Source organism: Chrysemys picta, chromosome 11 (assembly GCF_011386835.1).
Source record: "Chrysemys picta bellii isolate R12L10 chromosome 11, ASM1138683v2, whole genome shotgun sequence".
Classification (NCBI taxonomy): Eukaryota; Metazoa; Chordata; order Testudines; family Emydidae; genus Chrysemys; species Chrysemys picta.
Genome location: NC_088801.1, coordinates 64,915,069 through 64,935,983, shown reverse-complemented (window position 1 = coordinate 64,935,983; position 20,915 = coordinate 64,915,069). Strand labels below are relative to the sequence as shown.

Here is a 20,915-nt window from a genome sequence, read left to right as displayed (position 1 = left end):
TTGGATTTTTTGAAAACTTTACACCAGTTCTATAGTTGGTTGAAAATGGGGGAAAACTTGGAAATATTTAGTCCGGACTTCTCCCCATTATCTTTTTCTTTGGAGGGGGGTGGAGAGAAGGGGGAGATTTGGAATTTTTTTTACCAGCTCCACCCTTACAGTTAAAGGGACATTTTGTCAAGGTGAGACTTATCTTTTTCATTTTATCTTATGTCTGTTTTTAAATTGTGTTTTCATCTGTATTTTTGTTGTTCTTTTTTAAACACAAGCCGCTGTACACTACCTGAATAGGGCTAGCATGTGACAGAGAAAAAACACTTAGCAGAGGAGCAGATTTCAATTGTAAGCTTTCAAGAGTATATGACAGAAGGAGTCTTAAAATGATGAGAAATACCTTGGGGCAAACTTTCCATTTAAAGTTGACCAGTAAACAAATCTACCAAATCCTAACAACTGCAGAAACATATGCTGAATAGCCTCCGTTATCTGGCTATGAGGGTCATACAGCACAATTGTTTTAAAATGAAGTGGGGGAGGAAGGTTCAGAATTGCCTAAAGGATTTGGAAACCCAGCTCCCATTATTTTTAATTGAGATTGAGATGTTCTTCTTTTTGGTGTGAATTTAGTGCTCATGAAATATGCAGCTTGAACTAGTCTAGAGACAAAAGTCCCTTTTTTTTATTCTGGAAATATAGACATGTGATCTTAACAATATTGCATTGGTCAACATTGCATCATATTGGTGAAGCTTGCTAATGTGATGTAGATATATTTGCCTACAAAAGGGACATCTGGACACCATTATTTCAAACTGTGATGTACAATCGTAGGGGGAATTAAACCCCAAATTATAACAGATCAAAACCCATGTTTCTTTATTGTAATTGTCCCTTGCTGCGGCAGTTTTGTGGCAGAGCAGAAATTCAGATTAATTCTGCACTGCCATCTAATGGCATCTGGAGGACAAAGCACTGGAAATGGGTTACTTCTGAAAGGCAAGCAGAGAAAAGAAAATGGGGTATTCAAGAAGCAATGGTTAGGGCAAACTTTCCTATTGCCTGCCCCCGGATTGTTCAGAGCAGGCCAGAGTACCCTTAAAACAGGAAAAGCTGCCTTCTACAAGAAATATTTCCATTAATCAAAAGGCGGAATGGGTTTTCAGTTTATTACTGAGCTCGCAAAGAGTTTGCTGGGTTCTGGAGTGGAAAGCTCTTAGTTTCTCCTGCGGAGAAAGGATAGCAATCACTGTGCCTGTTTCTCTTTGGGTCCAGCTGGGATGCACTCTTTAGAGGACATTCCAGCTGTACAAAGGCTGAAGTGAGCCTCTTAGCAGAGCTTTCTCTGCAGTGGGAGACACACAAGCTTCTTTTTTTCTGGGCTGCTTGCACTTGCCCAAATGAGTTCCTGACTCCAAAATGTGCTTTATCCCCCTGAGAGGCTCTAACACTTCACCGTGGCCAGTTTTCCAACAGCCAATGAAAACCTGGACTGTATTCTTACAGACTGTGTTCCATGGTTTTCCTGCCATCGGGAGATCAGGTGTTTGCTTCTAGAGTAATTGGTGCACAGAATCCTGTCCCGCTGCCGCATTTTCCCTTCTTCCTGAAACTGTTAGTTTTCAGCAGTTAATAGATTGGTTTAGTATCCGTGGTGTCTAACTGTCAGGTACCTTTACTAACGTCCCTTGCTGGAAAATGGCATTCTGGGTAATGTCAGGGCTGCCAGGCGTCTGGCACCTTGTGTGACACACCCACGATTAGCAGCCCCGCCCCTCTTGACCATATTACCTTTGATTCCCCTGTTTATTCTGCGGTTTGGTCCCACAGATGCTGACAGGAACTGCTCTGCAGGCTTCCTCTCCTCCTCCCCTCACTACTCCAGCTAGGGGGAGCAGCTTGCAGCAGCAGTACAAACACTGGCCTAGGTGCGCCAGACCATCCCTCACCCCCCAAACTGCCCCAGGGAGCTCTTCACATGCTCCCCCAAGACCCCTGCTCATGACATACCATCTACCCACCCCCTCGCCCAGTTTCCCCAAGCACCTCCATCCAGTTACAGTCCCACAGGCTCTGACATCTCCCTAGGCACTGCATCAAACCCCAGGCACTCCCACTCCACCTGCTATAGGTATCCCACCCCCTACTACAGCCTCCCAGCCCAGCCCCGCCCTTCCTGGCACTCCTTTCCTCCCACACAGCAACCAGGAGACCACACTCTAGCTGCTTCTCCCCCATCCTCCCTGGAAATAGGGTCACCAGGGGATTACGGGCAGCAGCATGAGGCAGGGAGATCTCCTGTTGCTGCCTGATTTGGGGGAGTGTGTATGGGAGACATGCTCCTGCCTCCCACTCCCACCCACATTTGCCTGCACATGCTTAGGAGGCAGGGTGAGAAGTCAGTGACTTGCTCTCACGTCTGGGAAACATCCAGGGGGGAGCAGCGCAACACTCGGTAGCCGCCTGTTGTGAGGACCTGGACCAAATCTGCCTCGAGACCCTCGCTCTCTAAATATCTCTAGTCACATTGAATCCAACACCAAGCAAAGATTTGTTGCTGCCGGGAGCCGGAACACAGCGCCCTCCATCTGATCCCAGGGGATTCTGGACAATTGGCTGTTGTGTCCTTTTAAAAAAGAATGTGCTGCCCAAGAGCAAGCGCTGACACTGTACCTTTGCTGTTCCCTCACGCGGCTGTGATGGGGAGCCCTGCACCAGTGGTTCCTCGGGGGTGCAGTTCCTGTGCCTTGTGCCTGTCAGAGTGGCAGCAAGAGGCACTGAAAGGAGCAGCCTTGAGGAAATGCAGCACCCATGCTGTCATTTTGAAAGTGACAGTGTTTTCCAGGCCGCTGACCCCGGGGATGGAAAAAAATACTACTTTCCTCTTTGCCGCCGACTTAATGCTCTGATAGGGAGGAACTTCTGACCTTGTTGGAAGAGTGGTGAGGCGCCAAAATGGAGGGTAATTTGCATCTTGTGCGATTGGGTCACAAAGCACCCAAGTGAAGAGTTGTCAATCGTTGCTAACGCTTGCAGGAGCATCACCAACTTCAGCGTGCTAATCATCTGAAGAATGACGCGAGGACTTTTCAAACGATGTTGGGCTCCTTGCTCTGTGTTGCCGGTGTGTTTAAAGTCTGGTGCCGGTAGGCAATCCATACTCTCACTCCTGCGGTAGATGAGTGCACTGAAAGAAGCCTGTGGTGTTTGCACTTGGACTGACCCTGCTATTATAATTAGTTAACCCAGCCTAGATGGATGAAGAGCGACTGGCTGTTTCTTCTGCACCCCACAGAGGCTCGGTATTTCATAACCACCCCTTTCCCACTCCACTGTGCACTGTTGCCTAAGTGATTCACATTCCTTCCCCCAGTCCCCTCTCCTTCACTCCTCATTCGGGAGATGACCCCAGCTGTTTTGGAACAGCGCGAGAGCTGTTGGGTTTTCACAGTCAAGACTTTTAAACATAAGGGGTGGCATCTTCAAAAATGGTCAGCTGGGGCTCAGCTCTGCTCCCATTTTGGTAACATCCCCTTTGACGTCTACAGAAGCAGAGTGAAACTGATGCCGATCACTTCTGGAAGTGCCTCGTGGCACAGAAGCTGAATTTCTGAAAGCACTGCTATGGCATGTGATGGGGGAGCTGGGAATGGAGAAGACGTTTTCCTTGCTTTAAAGGGTCATCCTGCCTTACCCACGCAGTTATCAACTTGGGTTTGACTTTCAACGTTATTATCTGGATTCCAGTAACGCCTAGAGTCCCAAATTGATCCCGTGCACTAGGCGCTGTACAAATACATAATAACTGACGGCCCCTGCCCTGAAGAGCTGACTGTCTAAATAGACAAGACAAAGGCAGGATTATGTCCATTTTACAGATGAGAACTGATGCACTGAGATTGCCCAAGGTCACATAGAGTGAGCCTGTGGTGGAACTAGGATCTGCACTCAGATCTCCTGAGTTCCAGTCTAGTAGCCTTCAACTGGAGTTAAAGTTTGGCGGTGTTTTTGTATAGCTCATCCCTGCCAGTCTACTTCCTCACCTGAATCTTTCTTTCCAGCTTGCTTCAGCTGCACAAACTTGACCCGCGAGCACCTGATGAAATGCTCTATGGGCGCATGGGATACCTGTACGCACTGCTGTTCGTGAACAAGCATTTCGGAGCGGAAAAAATCCCTCAAAACTATATTCAGCAGGTACCCTGTCATTTCTCCAGTTGCTCTCCAATGTAGGCTGAATTAGCCTCCCGCATCCTACTCGTTTGTCCTCTGTATTTTGTCGCTTCCCACCCAGCACATCCTTGGAAGGGTGAAAATAGATGCTGGTCTAGTTAACTCTGGCATGTGTGAAAACATGACATGACACGTGTGAAGGCCACAGCATGGAACCTCCAGCTGCAGGCCCCATTCTTCCTAAGGGATATTGTGCCAAATGCCCTTCCTAATCCATTAGGATTCTGTGCCTAGAGTCGAAGAAGCCCCTATTCCTCTCCCCCATTCACAAGCTAGGATTTCCATGTGCAGAATAACAAAGGTGCATGACTGTATTTTTCACTGTGATACCTGCTGTGCTGGCTACTGTCTGCCAGGCTGGAGGGAAGAGATTATATACCTCAAAGCTGTTGTCGCTCACCTCTGGTTTCCACCTGCAGGTCTGCGATGCAGTCGTGGCATCCGGGGAGAGCCTGGCGAAAAGGAGGAACTTCACAGCCAAGAGCCCGTTGATGTATGAGTGGTACCAGGAGTATTACATAGGGGCTGCCCATGGCCTGGCAGGAATTTATTACTACCTTATGCAGGTGAGAGACACCTGGAGAGAAAAGGGCTGCCCAGCAGTTTCACTTCTAATGCCCTCCAATTAGAACTTGGGACACCTGGGGAGCTTTCTGATTAGCTATTAGTGATGTCACACTTGTGTCTATCATGGTCAGCTGTCCATCAGATGCTCTCTTTTGTTGGGTTTAAATCCTATTTCAAAACAGCTCTAAAATGCTCTAGACTCTGTTTCTCTAGGGGCTACTACACTTCTGAGGTGGCTAGTCACTTAGAGCTAGATTCATAAAGAAACTTAAGTGTCATCATGCCTAACTTTTCGGTACCTAGAAAATCATGGGGATTCAGAGAGCCTGATTTTGGCATCTTGGCTCCCTATACAATGAAGTTACAAGCTGAATCTGGAATACATGGGATATAGAAAAGAGCAGCCAAACACCATATGCTTACAGGGAAAGTGTACCAGGGAAGGTACAGAGGAGGACATCAGATTCTGTGCAATTCTTTATCACTGGTGGCTGTACAGCACAGGTATTGATTTTCAATTTGCACGTTAGCAATTTGGGTATGATATGATTCTTAGCTTAAAATGCTGATTCCAAGGGGCTCAGAGCTGCCAACTTAAAAGAGAACTCTGTCTATATAGTTTTTGGCCAATGTGGTGCAATTAGAGGAGGACACAGAGGATCCACTCCTGCTTTCAATGAGGTCAATGGTGAAGTTGCTCCCTTAGTTTTAAACTCATTGTTACCCTTGAACCTGTTTACATGGTCTGTGTACAAATAAGAATTGAGATCTTCAAGTTGGGCTGGCCTTGCAGCTCACTATGGGGTGGTGGTGCTCTGCGTGGGTGACGTGATCTGCTAGGTCTTGGTGTCTGGGAATCATTCCTGATAGTTAGCCTGAGTTTTTCTCTTTGCTTCATTTCATTTCATTAATCCTGATCATATCTTCTAAGCAATTCCTAACCACTTCAGATTTGTAGGATAGACTTTTCCTTGCCTCTTAAAATCCAAAGGGATCCCCTTATCTTTCTCCCTGTAACAGTGTTCACTCACCAGTGGGGGCACCCCCTTGTGACTGGATCTGGGGATCAGCCCTTGTCGAGTCGAGCACCCCCTTCTGTTGCTCGCCTGCCCCGCAGTCCCTCTCACTCTCCGGGACTGGGAAGTGCTCTCTCTTTGTGACCCAGCCCTTCATCCAGGTGACGATATAGTTTTCCCCTTTTGGTGTATCAAAGTCTCGCCAGACCAACTGTCCAGATGCCACTTCACCAATCCTGCACCATTTCCCATTGGCTGGTGGGAAACCTGGGCCCACCCAGCAGACAAGGTCTACACAGTCTCAACCCTCACTGCTCCATCCTTGGGCTTCTTCCTACTCTACCTTCTACAGGCTTTCTTCTCCACACCTCCTCTGGGTGAACCTTTCTGTCAGGGACAGGAGCCCAGGTCTTTTGCTCTCCCCAACCCCTGAGCCCCCGGGTTTCCCCCTACCCACCTTTCTGTGCCCAGAGAGCAACTGCAGACTCCCTCCCTGCAGCCCCTTTCTGCTGCAAACTTTCTGGCTTTATACCTTACCCAGCTTCTCCCCAAGCTGGGCTTCAGCAATTAGTAATTTATCAGTCAAATCTGACCCTCCCTGAGGTGCAGCCTAAAGGTTCATTTGTCCCTTCTGAGCTACTCTAACCCCTTCAGGGCTAGTATAGGGTGAACACCCCCTCACACTCCCCTTGCTGGGGACTGGCTGGGGAACCCTCTGGAGCCAGTCACTGTTGCTGCAGAGGAAGAGGCACTAAAGGATGCCCAGGTGCATGCCCGCACCCGAGGCATTGAGCAGCCTGCCCCCACCGTTCTCCTAGCTTGTCTGTATAGGAGGAAAGATATGAGCCGACGTAGCACAGCTGAAGAAGCTGGAAGGAATCAGTAACGCCAAACTCTCTTGTCATCTTTGGAGCATAAATTGCTTATGCCTCTAAAACTATCATTGCCAGCTGGGGGAGGGAATTGTACAGTACTTCTTTCACGTTTTAACAGCCTATCTTGTCTGTCTGTTTCAGCCCGGCCTTGGCGTGAGTCAAGTGAAGTTACATAACACAGTCAAACCCAGTGTGGATTATGTCTGCCAACTGAAGTTCCCATCAGGCAACTACCCCCCTTGTATTGATGATGCCAGAGACCTGCTTGTCCATTGGTGTCACGGGGCACCTGGCGTGATCTACATGCTCACACAGGCCTATAAGGTACAGGAGGTCCTGGGAAACGGTGACAGGAGAGCTTTACACATGGAACTTGATCTCAGAGAATCCTCTAGCCAGGAGTCTCTGTCAGGGCATGTAATATTCTAATGAAATAACCCACCAGCGCCACCATGCATGCCCACACTTACACACCAATCAAAATGCAAATTAGACTTTTAATGAATGATTTCTGAACATGTCCCAAGTGTCTTGTCCCAAGTGCAGGATGCTCTCATTGCTTGTGGAGTCAGCCATGTGTTGTATTCATTCTGTGGCAGGTGACTAATGGTGACAGCTCATTGTGAGTTAAATAACGGTGACGCTGCTTCATTTATCACTTTAAAAATCTTTGACAGTAGAAGGCAAAGTCACAGTGCCATTGCTTAAGTAGGAGAGGTCACTCTCAATAGGAGCCAATTAACCAAGAAGGTGGGGGCCTGCTCCACCCTAGCGTGGATGCTGAGAGGATAATTGCACTGAGTGGAATCTCTCTCTCGTCTCCACAGGTGTTTGCTGACCAGCAGTATCTGAGTGATGCGCTGCAGTGTGCGGAAGTGATCTGGCAGTGGGGATTGCTGAAGAAAGGTTATGGGCTGTGCCATGGGACAGCTGGCAACGCTTATGCCTTCCTAACGCTGTACAACCTCACTCAAAACATGAAATACTTGTACAGGGCCTGCAAGGTGAGCGTCCATATGAGCAACAGACACAGAGGAAAGACTCCTGCCACCGGGTCATGGAAAGATTGGATGCTGACTGGGATAGCTCACCTTTTAAAAAAGTTATCCGATAACAAAAGATGGTCCCATGATTTTCTAAGGAGAGGAACTGGTCAGGCTAGTGTGGAATGTAACTAACATTCTAGAGCCAGTTACCTTGAAGGATGGTTTGATTCTACACTCTGCGTGATGGTTCTTTCCTTTGTAATCTAACTTCTAGCCTGGCAGAGATGCAGCTAGCACTAACCAGTTCATTTCACATAGACCAGTATGGTCCTTAAACAGTCACTCTCATCATTGTCCCTCAGACCAACAGCCTGCTGGGCTCTAGTCAACAGCAGTGCCTGGCAACAGCCTGTTTTCTGTTCAATTGTCATGACAAGATGGAGATCTGGAGGACGCTGGGTGGAGTGTCTGTATTTTTAACGTCCATGTCAGGTCTCCTACAAAGTTTGGACGCTTTGTTCTTCCTTCCTCAGTTTGCAGAGTGGTGTTTGAGTTATGGGGAGCATGGGTGCCGGACTCCAGACACGCCCTTCTCTCTCTTTGAAGGTAATCTCTGTCCAGCCTTTTCTACATAATATGTTCTGAATCCTGAGTCTGATCTCACACCGGTGTAAATTGAGAGTAACTGCATTAAGACCCCCTAAAATCAGCGTCAGGAGAATCACACCCATCGTTTTGACCCTCTCTGAATGAGATTTTAACAGCAGTGGATAATGGCTACAACTGGAATTCCTTGTTCTGTTGCAACCCCAGCTGGGAGGGCTGGTTGCTGGCATAGCACCGAGTCCTCCTGCGCTCAGCTCTGGTACGGTTCATAACTCTCACTGGAGTAAGTCTTTATTAGGGACAGTTTAAACCTACAGTAATTGCAGGCTGCCTGCCCAGCCAACCTCTGCACTCTGTGTACTTATTATTTTGTGCAGGCCCTTTTCAGTTTGCCTCCAAAGAACAATGAAGAAATGGACAAAAAGAAGCCATAGATCTAGCCCATGATTGGGCAACAGATAGCTTTCTCAAATGCTGATACCTATGCTGCTCCATAAATCTGCCAGCAGGGGGAACCCTGGGCCAGTTCCACCGCCACCATAAATCACAGAGCCACTCACATCCATGGAACTAGGACATAAGGTTGCCAACTTTCTAATCGTGCAAAACCAAACACCCTTGCCCTGAGGCCCCACCCCCACTCACTCCATTCCGCCCTACAGCTGTTGCTTGCTCTCCTCCACCCTTGCTCACTCACTCATTTTCACTGGACTGGGGCAGGGGCTTGAGGAAGCTCTGGCTGGGGGTGCGGGCTCTGGGGTGGAGCCAGGGATGAGGGGTTTGGGGTGCAAGAGGGGGCTCCGGGATGGGACTGAGGGGTTCGGCGTGCGAGAGGGGGTTCCGACTGGGGCAGGGGGTTGGGGTGTGGGAGGAGGGTTGGGGTGCGGGCTCCAAGAGGGAGTTCGGGTGCAGGAGGGGGATCAGGGCTGGGGGTTGGGGCACAGGAGGGAGTTCGGGGTGCCTCAGGCAGCTCCCTGGAAGCAGTGGCTCCTAGGTGCAGGGGCAGCCAGGCGGCTCTTCGCACTGCCTGTGTCCACAGATGCCGCCCCCACAGCACCCATTGGTCACGGTTCCCAGCCAATGGGAGCTGTGGAGCTGGTGCTCGGGGCGGGGGCAGCGCGCAGAGCCCCCCTGGCCGTCCCTCTGCCTAGGAGCCGAGGGACATATTGCCACTTCCACGGAGCTGGGTAAGGAGCCTGTCAGCCCCGCACCAAACGGACTTTTAATGGCCAGGTCAGCAGCCCTGACCGGAGCTGCCAGAGTCCCTTTTTGACCAGGTGTTCCAATCGAAAACCAGATGTATTGAAAGGCCACATGTTTAAAGGTATTTCAATGCTTACAACTGCAAATGGGCGCCTAAGGAGATTTACTTGCATCTTATTTGCATCTTAAGCACGTGTATACCTTTAAAAATCTGGCTCTAAGTGCCTACATTACTTTGGAAAAATGGGCTTAGATTCCCGAGTCAAGTAGGTGCTTTTGAAAATGACCCCTGGTTCCCTGTCTTCCATGATGCACACTCACAGTCATTATGATTTACTCTAGAATAATACTGACGTGCAATGAGAATCTCCCTGTTATATGCTTTGAGAAATAACAATTTTCTTTTTTTCCTTCAGGAATGGCTGGGACAATATATTTTCTTGCTGATCTCCTAGTACCAACAAAGGCCAAGTTCCCAGCATTTGAGCTATAAAGCCCTTCCCAGCAGTTCCCTGCACGAATCCCACTGCACTCCACATCCGTTGGACAAGGAGATGGAGCTTGCTTGAGTCTCTTTTCAAACTCATCTCTTGTAAAGTAAAGGCGTTCTGTTGATGGTTTCAGTTCTTTTCCATATTTAAAATTTTTCTAGTGCTCTTTTTGCTTTGTTTAGATTTTTTTTAAAAATGTGGTTTTTGTTATTGGTTCCTAAAGATGGGAAATGTACAGTATTTTGTTGGATATGCAAACTCAGAGCTTTGCTATTTTATGTATCTGAATTCCAGGGAGAAAGTTTTTTCTATTGAATGTAACTTTGTCCATTTAACTTTGTCATGAGTAACAGTGATAGAAGCTTAGAGTATTGTCTTTGGAAAACAAAAGATGAAGTCTTATGACTATTACCTCCTGTTGGCACCTAAGTATTCTCTCTCCTAATCATGGAGTTCTAACTGAACTGCTGCTTGGGCAGTTGACTGTGATGGACTGTGGAGACGGAAGTTATTTCTTATGCCATCCTCTTGGCAGACTGCAACTGTCACAGCTGTCACTGACATGCCAAAGTCCTCTCTTAATCCTCACACCTTTCTGCTTTGTAAGCAGACTGTGTTTCACTCTTTGTGCATTTTGTCAGCGATGAGAATACATAATCCATAACCTATTGTGCAGATTTCACCATATTCTGCTAAACACTGCAGGAGAAAGCCTTCAGTCACTGAAAGTGTCAGTTCAAAAGAGTTAAGTTACTGCCAAGTGTGATCTTTCATGTTCAGTTTTGAAAAACTTTCTGCGGTCTTGACTTAAAATTATATGTAACATTGCAGCTGTTAGCCTGGTGAACCAGGCCTGGAAACAGAAGTTGTGGGAAAAGAAACCTATTTCGTTAAGTTTTGTCAGTGTTTAAGCTGTTATATTTGTAGCTCTACCGGCTTCTTAATCCCTCCTACTTCTTTAATCAGCTTCCATGAACCTTAGTAACTCGGCTCGCTTGTTACTACTCATTGCAGCCTGATACATGAACAAGAATCCATCTGAAAAGTAGCTGGAAAATCTGCCCCAAATTGGTACTGATCGAATACCTTGTCTAGTCAATGGGCTAGATCCTTGTTGGCTGTAAATCGGAATTAATCCATTGATGGAGTTTCACTCACTTACACCTGCTGAGGGTCTGTCCTAGTAAACTCTTGTCCTGCTAACGAATGTGCTCTGGTAAAGGAGCACGCTCCATTGGCTGCTGGAGTTCCTGAACCTGCTTCTTGGCTCTTCCATTGGCTGCTGGAGGCGACCTCTTATTCCTCAACTTGCCCCAGGCCTGAAGAAGGGTGGAAATGGTTTTGATATTTCAAGGCTGCGGACAGTGAGTAGCTAGAAACACTAATAGAGCCTAAAGACTGCATCTCGCTTAGAAAATCATCTCCAACTCACTTACGTGAACTGCCTGAGCAAGCAGCGTAAACTGTATTCTGCACAGACCCCTTTGCCACTGCAAGCAGTGCTTTCATTGACTTTCTCACTACAGGTTTCAGCATTGATTGTGTGGACAGCTAATTAGAAAAATTGGAAACACAGTGCAGCTAATTTGCTGTTCGCTGGGTGTCCCAGTTGAAAGCATCAAGCTCATTTGGACTAGCTAAGTCTCTCACTGCTGTGTTTCTGAGCTTTTAACACTGCAGTGAAAAACCCAGAGGGGAAAAAAAAAAGTGACCTCCAGGATTTGAGTAATTGAATAGTTCTGGGGAAGTCCTATAGATGAAGCCTACTGTAAGTTAACTTGAATCTTTCCTGTAGTGACAACTGATTTGAGACCCCTGTCTTGGTTTTTTGGATTTCTGTTAAACATAATTCCTATTAAAGAAAAAGTTCATGCAGCCTGTTGCCCAGAATATTCCAGCAGCATGTATGCTACTGTGCTTGTACATGTACTACTTGAAAAGCACAGGGGACATGATGTACAAGTCTTAGGTTGAAAGCTGTTTAATAAAATGCTGAAACAACCAAGGTGTAGGTCCTTTTTTCTTAATCCTGTTCACTGATAATGCCCCATAATTGTATCTTGAGGGGGCAGCGTATGCCAGCAGCTGCTGGGACTCTTACTTGGGTGGGCGCAGTCAGAAAGACCCAAATGGAACCTGTTTGTAGCATGCTGCAGACATGGTATGAATGCCTGCAAAGAGAAGTCCACCTGTGGCTTCACAGAAGTGTGTGAATTTGTCAGTTTTGCCGGCTAAATCCCATCGCCGTGGCACTCTGGTCACAGCCATCAAACGTTGTCTTTATTGCGAGCCTCTGAATACAGCATTTCCAGCACTCACAATTATCTCGCGTCTCGCTTTCCTTAAAGCCCCAGCTCCCGTAGCTGAGAGATCTCAGGTTTCATTTTGAAAAGTTTCTAGCCCTTGTGGTTTGTCAAAAAGCCTGAAAACATGACTTGAGTTTGACCTAAGGGCTCAGAAAGCAAATAAAAAAGGAACCTAAAACTTATGTTGTGAATCTCACGGTTTCAGCGCTACTGTCCTGATTTGCTAGGGGGAGGAGAAGGTGTCTGACTCATTTTTGAACGTTTGGGGTTGTCAACACTGTGACCATAACAGCGCTGGTTTGTAGATACAGCACCCACATGGACCTGCGTACCGGTCCCTATCACTGCCACTGGGGGCCCAACTACAGCTGACAAGAGATTAGCATGGCTGAGCTACAACTTCTCTTTCCCCAGTTTAGTTTGGCTTGCTCCGGTAACCATAAGGCCCATTGCTGGTTGTTGCTTTTTGCAATCTAATCTGGAGAAAACAAAAGCCGAGTAGTTCGTCCTTTTTCCTTGGTGATAAATAATGTTCTGGGGCTTTGTTTTGCTTACCTCTTATCCAGCCTGGCCTTTTCTGTCCTGTTTGTGAAGGGGGAATGGAACTGCTCTCACTCTGTCTCTTGAGCATCTCTCACCCCACCCCTGCCAAATAAAACATGGGTTTTATTTTATCCTTAAGACAAGGCTCTCATTTCAGCTCTGTGTATTCTGTACCCCCTATGGCTTTCACATAAAATCCAGGCCTGAACTAGTCTTTATTCTGGCAAAACTCACTTGTAAGCAGCATTGGTTTTTACAGACTGGGTGTGCTCTATTAAAGGGACTCCATCCATTTGAATAGCCTGTTCCCATTCTAGTTTAAAGTAGTGCTGTTGCTGTCAAGTGATTAAAAAAATTAACTGCAATTAATCGCACAGTTAATAATAGAATACCATTTATTTAAATAGTTTTGGATGTTTTCTACATTTTCAAATATACTGATTTCAATTACAACACCGAATACAAAGCGTACAGTGCTCACTTTATATTTATTTTTGATTACAAATATTTGCACTGTAAAAAAAAAAACAGAAATAGTATTTTTCAATTCACCTAATACAAGTACTGTAGTGCAATCTCTTTATCATGAAAGTTGAACTTACAAATGTAGAATTATGTACAAAAAAACTGCATTTGATATAAAATTTTAGAGCCTGCAAGTCCACTCAGTCCTACTTCTTGTTAAGCCACTTGCTGAGATAAACAAGTTTGTTTACATTTGCAGGAGATAATTCTGCCCGTTTCTTGTTTACAATGTCATCTGACAATGAGAACAGGTGTTCCCATGGCACTGTTGTAGCCGGCATCGCAAGATATTTACCTGCCAGATGCATTAAAGATTCATATGTCCCTTCATGCTTCAACCACCATTCCAGGGGACGTGCGTCCATGCTAATGATGGGTTCTGCGCAATAAGAATCCAAAATGGTACGGACCAACACATGTTCATTTTTATTATCTGAGTCAGAGGCCACCAGCACAAGGTTGATTTTCTTTTAGGGTGGTTCGGGTTCTGTACTTTCCACATTGGAGTGTTGCTCTTTTAAGACTTCTGAAAGCACACTCCACACCTCGTCCCTCTCAGATTTTGGAAGGCACTTCAGATTCTTAAACTTTGGATTGAGTGCTGTAGCTATCTTTAGAAATCTCACATTGGTACCTTCTTTGCATTTTGTGAAATCTGCAGTGAAAGTGTTCTTAAAATGAACATGTGCTGGGTCATCATCCGAGACTGCTATAATATGAAATATATGGCAGAATGCGGGTAAAACAGAGCAGGAGATATACAATTCCCCCCCCAAGGAGTTCAGTCAAATTTTTAATTAACACATTATTTTTTTAAACGAGCGTCATCAGCATGGAAGAATGTCCCCTGGAATGCTGGCCAAAGCATGAAGGGGCATACGAATGTTTAGCATATCTGGCACGTAAGTACCTTGCAATGCCGGCTACAGAAGTGCCATCCACATGCCTGTTCTCATTTTCTGGTAACATTGTAAATAAGAAGAGGGCAGCATTATCTCCTGTAAATGTAAACAAACTTGTTTGCTTTGTGATTGGCTGAAGAAGAAGGACTGACTGGACTTGTAGGCTCTGAAGTTTTACACTGTTTTGTTTTTGAGTGCAGTTATGTAACAAAAAAAAATCTACATTTGTAAATTGCACTTTCACGATAAAGAGATTGCACTACAGTACTTGTATGAGGTGAATTGAAAAATACTATTTCTTTTGTTCATCATTTTTACAGTGCAAATATTTGTAATCAAAAATAATATACACCTTGGATTTCAATTACAACACAGAATACAATATATATGAAAATGTAGAAAAACATCCAAAATATTTAATAAATTTCAACTGGTATTCTATTGTTTAACAGTGCAATTAAAATTGCTATTAATCGCAATTAATTTTTTTAATCGTGATAAATTTTTTTGAGTTAATCACGTGAATTAACTGCAATTAATTGACAGCCCTGGTTTAAAGTAATGCTTAAGATACCCGTAACTGAAAGAAAGGAGAAAACAGACAATATTAGTTAATTTGGTGCTTGTCAGTTGTACTTCCTGTCTCATGCCGTACCACAGCATTGCTCATGCCCTCTTGCAGGGCCTGGGGGAAAGTGTGTAGCGGTAGTTTCAGCAGCAAAGCTGCACGCTGGCAACAGGGGCTGTTTAAAATATTTTTTTCTGTTTTCTCTACAAGCTACTTGAGGAGCGTGCTGGTCAGATACACAAACTTCAACAAGTTAGTTTACAAACAAATCAAGTGGAATGTCCCATTCAGAAAACTCAACTGGTTTTCTGGTTTTCACTTGGCCTCCATCCTAACTTAACTTGTGTTCAGCTTATATGTATGACCAGTGCTGTCAACATGAAAAATGCATGTAGTATTGTTAGCCACACACCATCCTTGGTTGTCCAATCCCCCATCAAGAGCCAACTATCACTAGCTCTTAGACTATCACTGCTGTTAGAAAGCAGCAAGCACAATTATGAAAGAGGTGAAATAAAGATAGAGGGAGCGTCTTGGGGGTGCGCGGGGGGGGGACAGACCGATTGCTGCTCGTGGCCAACTAATTTAATTTCCCATTTCTGCATTATATTAACTTTTCATAGGCACATAAATTACAATCTCTACTGACAATAAGTCAACTGTTAATGTTCTAGCACCACATGAATAAGGGTTAGAGAAACGTTTGTGAGGCATCATATCATTATGCAGTCAAAGGTATAGCTCCTTTGATAAACTAGTTTATAAACCAGCACCACAATCGTGTAATATATTTTAGGTGATGAAGCTTGACTCACTTTGAAAACACTTAAGACTAATATGGTCCACAGTAAACTCTGTGCCTTAAATTTTGTACAATCATATTGATATATTTACCAATATGAATTACATATTACACACCCAAAGCTATGTTTAAAGGACATAAAGGTTACAGAGTCAAACACTCAAAAGTTAGGAAATGCCTGTGCACCCTTAATTCAGCCCCCTTTGTGTATGCATTATGACACAGTCTTCAATTACATGGTCACATACTATTTTTTCCATCGGACCCCTGCCTCATTCAGTGCATAGGCTGGACGGTGCTCCCGAAATAAGCACCAATTTGATATTCTGTGTTCTCATTGTTCAATGTATGACTTTGGGTCTTATTTACTGCTCACTATTCAAACCCTGGCTCTGAAGACAGAATTATTAATTTCCTGATGGGCATTTCTCTGGTGCACAATCACTACAGTACTTAGGGCTTCACAAACATTAATGTATTTAACTTCAGAACACCCCCATGAGATGAGTGGGTGGTATTATCCCTGTTGCACAGATGGGTAACTGAGACAGAGACTCAAAGCATTCAAAAGTGTCCACTACTTTTGTGTACCCAGCTGAGATGCTCAAATCCTGATTTCTCAGAGCACTGAGTATTATTTAGCACTTTATATGTTCTACTCCTGGGGGAATTCTGTGCCACTGTGCAAGCGCAGAATTAACGTCCCCTGCACAATAATTGATTCTGACGGGGAGGTGAAGGAAAGCTCCAATTACACCTTTCACCCACCAGGGGCAGATGTGGTGCCAGACGAGAGGGCAGCTGGCTCACTGGCCAGAGCAGCCAGCTGTAGAGAGGTAGGGAGCAGAGGCTGCCTTCCTCATAGCTCCCTGCTCATGGGGTCAGGCGAGGAGGCATGGGATATGGGGGGGGGGGCACAAAAGGAGAGGAATATGGGGCTGTTGGGGGAAGTCACACAGACTGGGGTCCAGAAGGGCTAATGGGGGGACAGACTGGGGCAGAGGCACAGGAACTAGTGGGGTGACAATAATGAGACAGGGACTGGATAGGAGTGGGGGTGCAGGGCCATATGGGGATAGGAGGTGGCTGAATGGGGGTGCAGGGCCACATGGGGACAGGGACAGCTATGCCTGGCTGAATGGGGACTGCGGGTGCAGGACAACCCAGGGACATGTACAGATATGCCTGAATGGGGAGTGGGGTGCAGGGACACACAGGGACAGGGTCAGCAGTGCCTGACAATGGGACAGACTGGGGTCAGCCAGGGTCTGCATAGGGGAGACTCTCCAGCTACCTAACAATCCCTCCCCTGCAAAAAAAAAAAAACCTGTTCCATACATCTTCCACCCACATCCAACAACCCTCCAGGTTCACTCCCAGGCTCCATCCCTCTCCCTCAGCTCCTCCATTACCCCTGACTCCCCCAAGCCTTTGCACTGCTTCTGAGGGGTGCGGGAAATAAATTTTTGTATTGTAGCTTAAATGAATTACTCAAAGTTCTCCTCCCAGCCAGGGAAGCCCTGAGAGCCCAGGAGAGACTCCCTGCTCTCAGTTCTGTGCCCGGTGCCACACCCCAGAATCTCAATTACAGGGTAAGTCCTGCTCAGCCCCTGCAGCCCCGGGCTGCAGCTTGCACACTGCAGATGGAATCTTCAGAGAATTTAGCAGCCTACCTAACAAGTCTCTACTTATCACGTAGAAACCGAGATTTTTCAAACGCTATAGCTTGGTCAAATGTGAGTGGTTTTTCACAGGAACAACAAATGGAATATCCCTGACACCACAGCAACTACCCTGCCAAATTAAATCCCTACTCCAAAACGTGGGGGTGCTAGACTTTCACAGCAAAAGGTTGCAAGAGGTTTGTTTTTAGCATGAACAAAGCAACATCCTCCTTCCGCCCTGCCCATTAATTCTCTGATGTGGCTGAACTATTTTAGCTGAAGCTTTCCAAACAAAGGTAAACCTGAGGCAGTCACCCGGCATGGAAAATATCAGCCCAAATAGTTAAAGTTTGACAAAGGCAACTGAAAACAAGGTCATATACTGGGAAATGCCATGAAATCTTAAAACTAGACAATGATACCAGCTCTGGCCATAATATATATGAGGGGTTAAAGCCTGAACTGAAGTCAATGAGAGTTTTGTCATTGACTTCAGGGGAATCATGATTTCATCCCCAGTATTGAAAGCACCCTGTTGAGGTGCTAGAATTGTGCAGCTCAGCCTCTTGGAGAAGCCTTATTAAAAATAGCGGTATGTAGATCATTTGCCTTTTTTGTGTATGTGTGTTCATATTTCTAGTGTGCTGCATATTTGTCTACAGCAGTAGCTTAAAAATCTAGAAGTGTTATTTTTAAAAAGATAGAAGCTCTCTCTTTCTTACCACAGTCTTAGCATATAAGGTGAGACTGGAAATTGATGCACGTCATATTCTGCAAAAGAGCCAAACTTCAAAAGACATTTTAACCTTTGTTTTATTTCACAAGTCAGCACACACTGGGCATGCAGTTATGAGGCTTTCTACACAGCATGGATGCTAAGGCCTCGAGCCCGTATATTGTTCTTAAAATGCAGAGGAGAATGGAGAATCGTTTGTTTTGCTCTGCAAACGCATACACCCCTTGTACGTGGGGGTATATCACAGGTAAAAAGGCATATTTTCATGGAAGGCATATTAAAATATCGGCAGGGGTGATTATAGAAGAGGGAAGTTTTCCCTCCAGTAGATGGCAATAGAGTTCAATTGTTTTAGCGCTATGACTGAGCACAAGGACAATGTTTGCTATTCTGGTTTGCAAATTTCACAATTAAAATTAAAGAACTTGCCAAGTTCATTTGGCTTTTTGCTGCAAAAAATGCCCTGTGGCACTGGAAATAATGTTTGTGCATTTGTGAATTCTGTAGAAAGTGCTGCTATCACTAATAACCACCGGGGAAAATCAGCTGTGGTGTAAGCAGGTCTGATGCCATTGACTTCAATGGCAGTTTTACCTCTTTCCAGTGAGGTTGAATTTATCCCACTAACTGAAACAATGGATCGCCATGAACCAATTTATACATTGTTTGGGTCAGTCCTAAGCAGGAAACATGTCAACACAGATTGGTGACACATGGAAATAAAAATTTTGCTGCGGGGAAAGAGTGTCTATTACATGGCTTAGAATGTTCATCTCTCTAGTCTGTTCCATCCAGGAATGTCCAAACCATTTACAAATATTTAATTAAGCATCAAACCATGGTTTGCAGAGGAATAGATGTCATGATAGAGCTAGCAATATAACCTATGAGTTTTAAATCCTAGTTTCTTTTAACCACTGTGTACCACTCTCTTCTATTTTGATAACACTAATCAAATTTGCTCTAACTCGGCCCCCTAGCAGCTGTCACATTGAAAAGAAAATTAAAAGAAACTAATTTAACAGATTAGATATACAAAGGCAAAGGCCAGGCTATGACCCAATACTGAATTGTGCAAAAATAAGAAGAGTTGGGTTCTCTTTAAATCTTGAAACAGGATTAATGCTTGCTGTCTTAAACTGGCAAAAACAATTGCTACATACATGCAAGATTTTTCCTGTGCTGCCATGAACATCCTCCATCTCAAATCCCTGAATTCTTCCGATTGTTCTAACAAAGGATGACAACAGGCAACCTTGACGATACTCCTTTGAAAATGTCTGTACTTCCTAGAGAAAGACTGTTCCCATCTTAATCTCGCTCTTTCTCCTTCCCTGCCTTTGCACACACATGACGGGAATGGGAGTTCTGTTGGGAAAACATACCCCTAAGAGGGAGAATAGTGAAGAATGTAATTACTTTGTTATCCTGGGACCATAATATGCCAATTGCTACATTTAATGAGGAATTCTGATGGCACAGTTTAGCCTCTGGTTACCATACTTTATTTTTTTAAATTCCTTCTTCTGCTCCTTCAACACTGATTTCAGAAACTCTGAGTCCTGATTTCTTGAAAATGATTACAACCCTCAAAATATTAAGGGCGGAGAACTAAAACCAATAGCACCGACTGAAGAAATAGGTAGGAGCACACTCATAGCTGTCTAGTTGAAAGGGCCCAGATAACTAGAGTAAATGTTCTTTCCTGTGTTACTAATTCAAAGGTATTGAAGTCTACTGTTGTTTTCCCACTGATGTTATAGAAGTGAGGCCCCAATTCTGCCTCAGGATCCACTGGTATAGACCCCCACTTCATGCAGTTGCATTCACTTCATTGAGGCTCTGAAGTAGCCAGCATCACAAGATCCCAATGGAGAACTGGGGTCTTTGTCATCACCGTTATCTCTGAGAGTATAGGAGAGTTGAGAAGTACAATGGTGACTGGCATTATTAGTGAGAAGAAACACGTTACCAGGGAACATAAGAATTGGAGGAGCAGCACTAACTAGGCCTGACTCCGCTCTCATTTAGGCCAGTGTAAATCCTGTGATTTCAATGGAGTTAATCCTGATTCAGGTTCTGATTCAGCAGGGTACTTAGCTTTCATCAAAATCTCTCTGTCACACACACACTCAAAATATTCTATTCTCATCATGTGACTCCCGGAGTCGGGGCCCTACACACATGCCTATACACCTTTACTTTAATCCGTCCTGATTTCAGACACCATTATTTTCTGTTGAATCAATCTACACATTTAACCCTGGGTGAGTGAGCCTGGTCGATCCATAGTGACATCTACAAGCCGAGCTCATGCAGAACTCCAAAAAACGTCTCTGGACAACTGGAGTGCACAAGGGGCCTGATTCTCCACTGCCTGGCACCTGGTGTAATTATTTACACCTCTACTTAGGCTGAGCCAGCTCATCAGCTGATGCAAAGTTACGGGAGCTACTCTGATTTACACAGGCTGAGGATTTGGCCCAGTGAGTGCAAAGTGCAGTATTGCCAACCCCAAGAGTTCGGCTATCATGGGAATGGCTTCAAAATCATGAGTTCTTAAAAATAAATGCTTTTGGGGGTTCTTTTTTATTTGACTTCTAGTTTCTGGGACTCACAGGTTCATGTTTTCAAGATTTTCTCCTCAACCAATAGGGATGGAAACTTTTTTTTTTTTTAAGTACAAGGAAAGAAAGCTGAGATTCTTGCAAAATCACATGACTCCAGGCGCTGGGGCTTTGAGAAAAATACCATCTATCACAAGACGCACAATAAAGCCAGGAGAGTGAACAGCACTGAAAGTGGGTGTAAAACAGAATGGTAGTGTTGTTGCCCCCACTTTGCCTTGTTATTATACTCTCCTATACTCTCAGAGATAACAAGACAGGGGAGAAT

At 45.1% G+C, this 20,915-nt stretch overlaps 1 protein-coding gene across 3 annotated transcripts in view; it reads left to right on the top strand.

Annotated features, from left to right (window-relative positions):
* The window catches only part of LANCL1 (LanC like glutathione S-transferase 1), a 33,186-nt gene extending 21,211 nt beyond the window's left edge, over positions 1-11,975 (top strand). For all 3 annotated transcript variants that reach the window (XM_005279684.3, XM_024109252.3, XM_065562130.1), the window contains exons 5-10: positions 4,059-4,194; positions 4,650-4,796; positions 6,830-7,012; positions 7,516-7,692; positions 8,208-8,280; positions 9,900-11,975. In XM_005279684.3, coding sequence (XP_005279741.2) covers positions 4,059-4,194; positions 4,650-4,796; positions 6,830-7,012; positions 7,516-7,692; positions 8,208-8,280; positions 9,900-9,976 — 793 coding nt within the window. In that variant the 3' untranslated portion in view covers positions 9,977-11,975. The remainder of the gene's footprint in view (positions 1-4,058; positions 4,195-4,649; positions 4,797-6,829; positions 7,013-7,515; positions 7,693-8,207; positions 8,281-9,899) is intronic.
* The last annotated feature ends 8,940 nt before the right edge of the window (positions 11,976-20,915 follow it).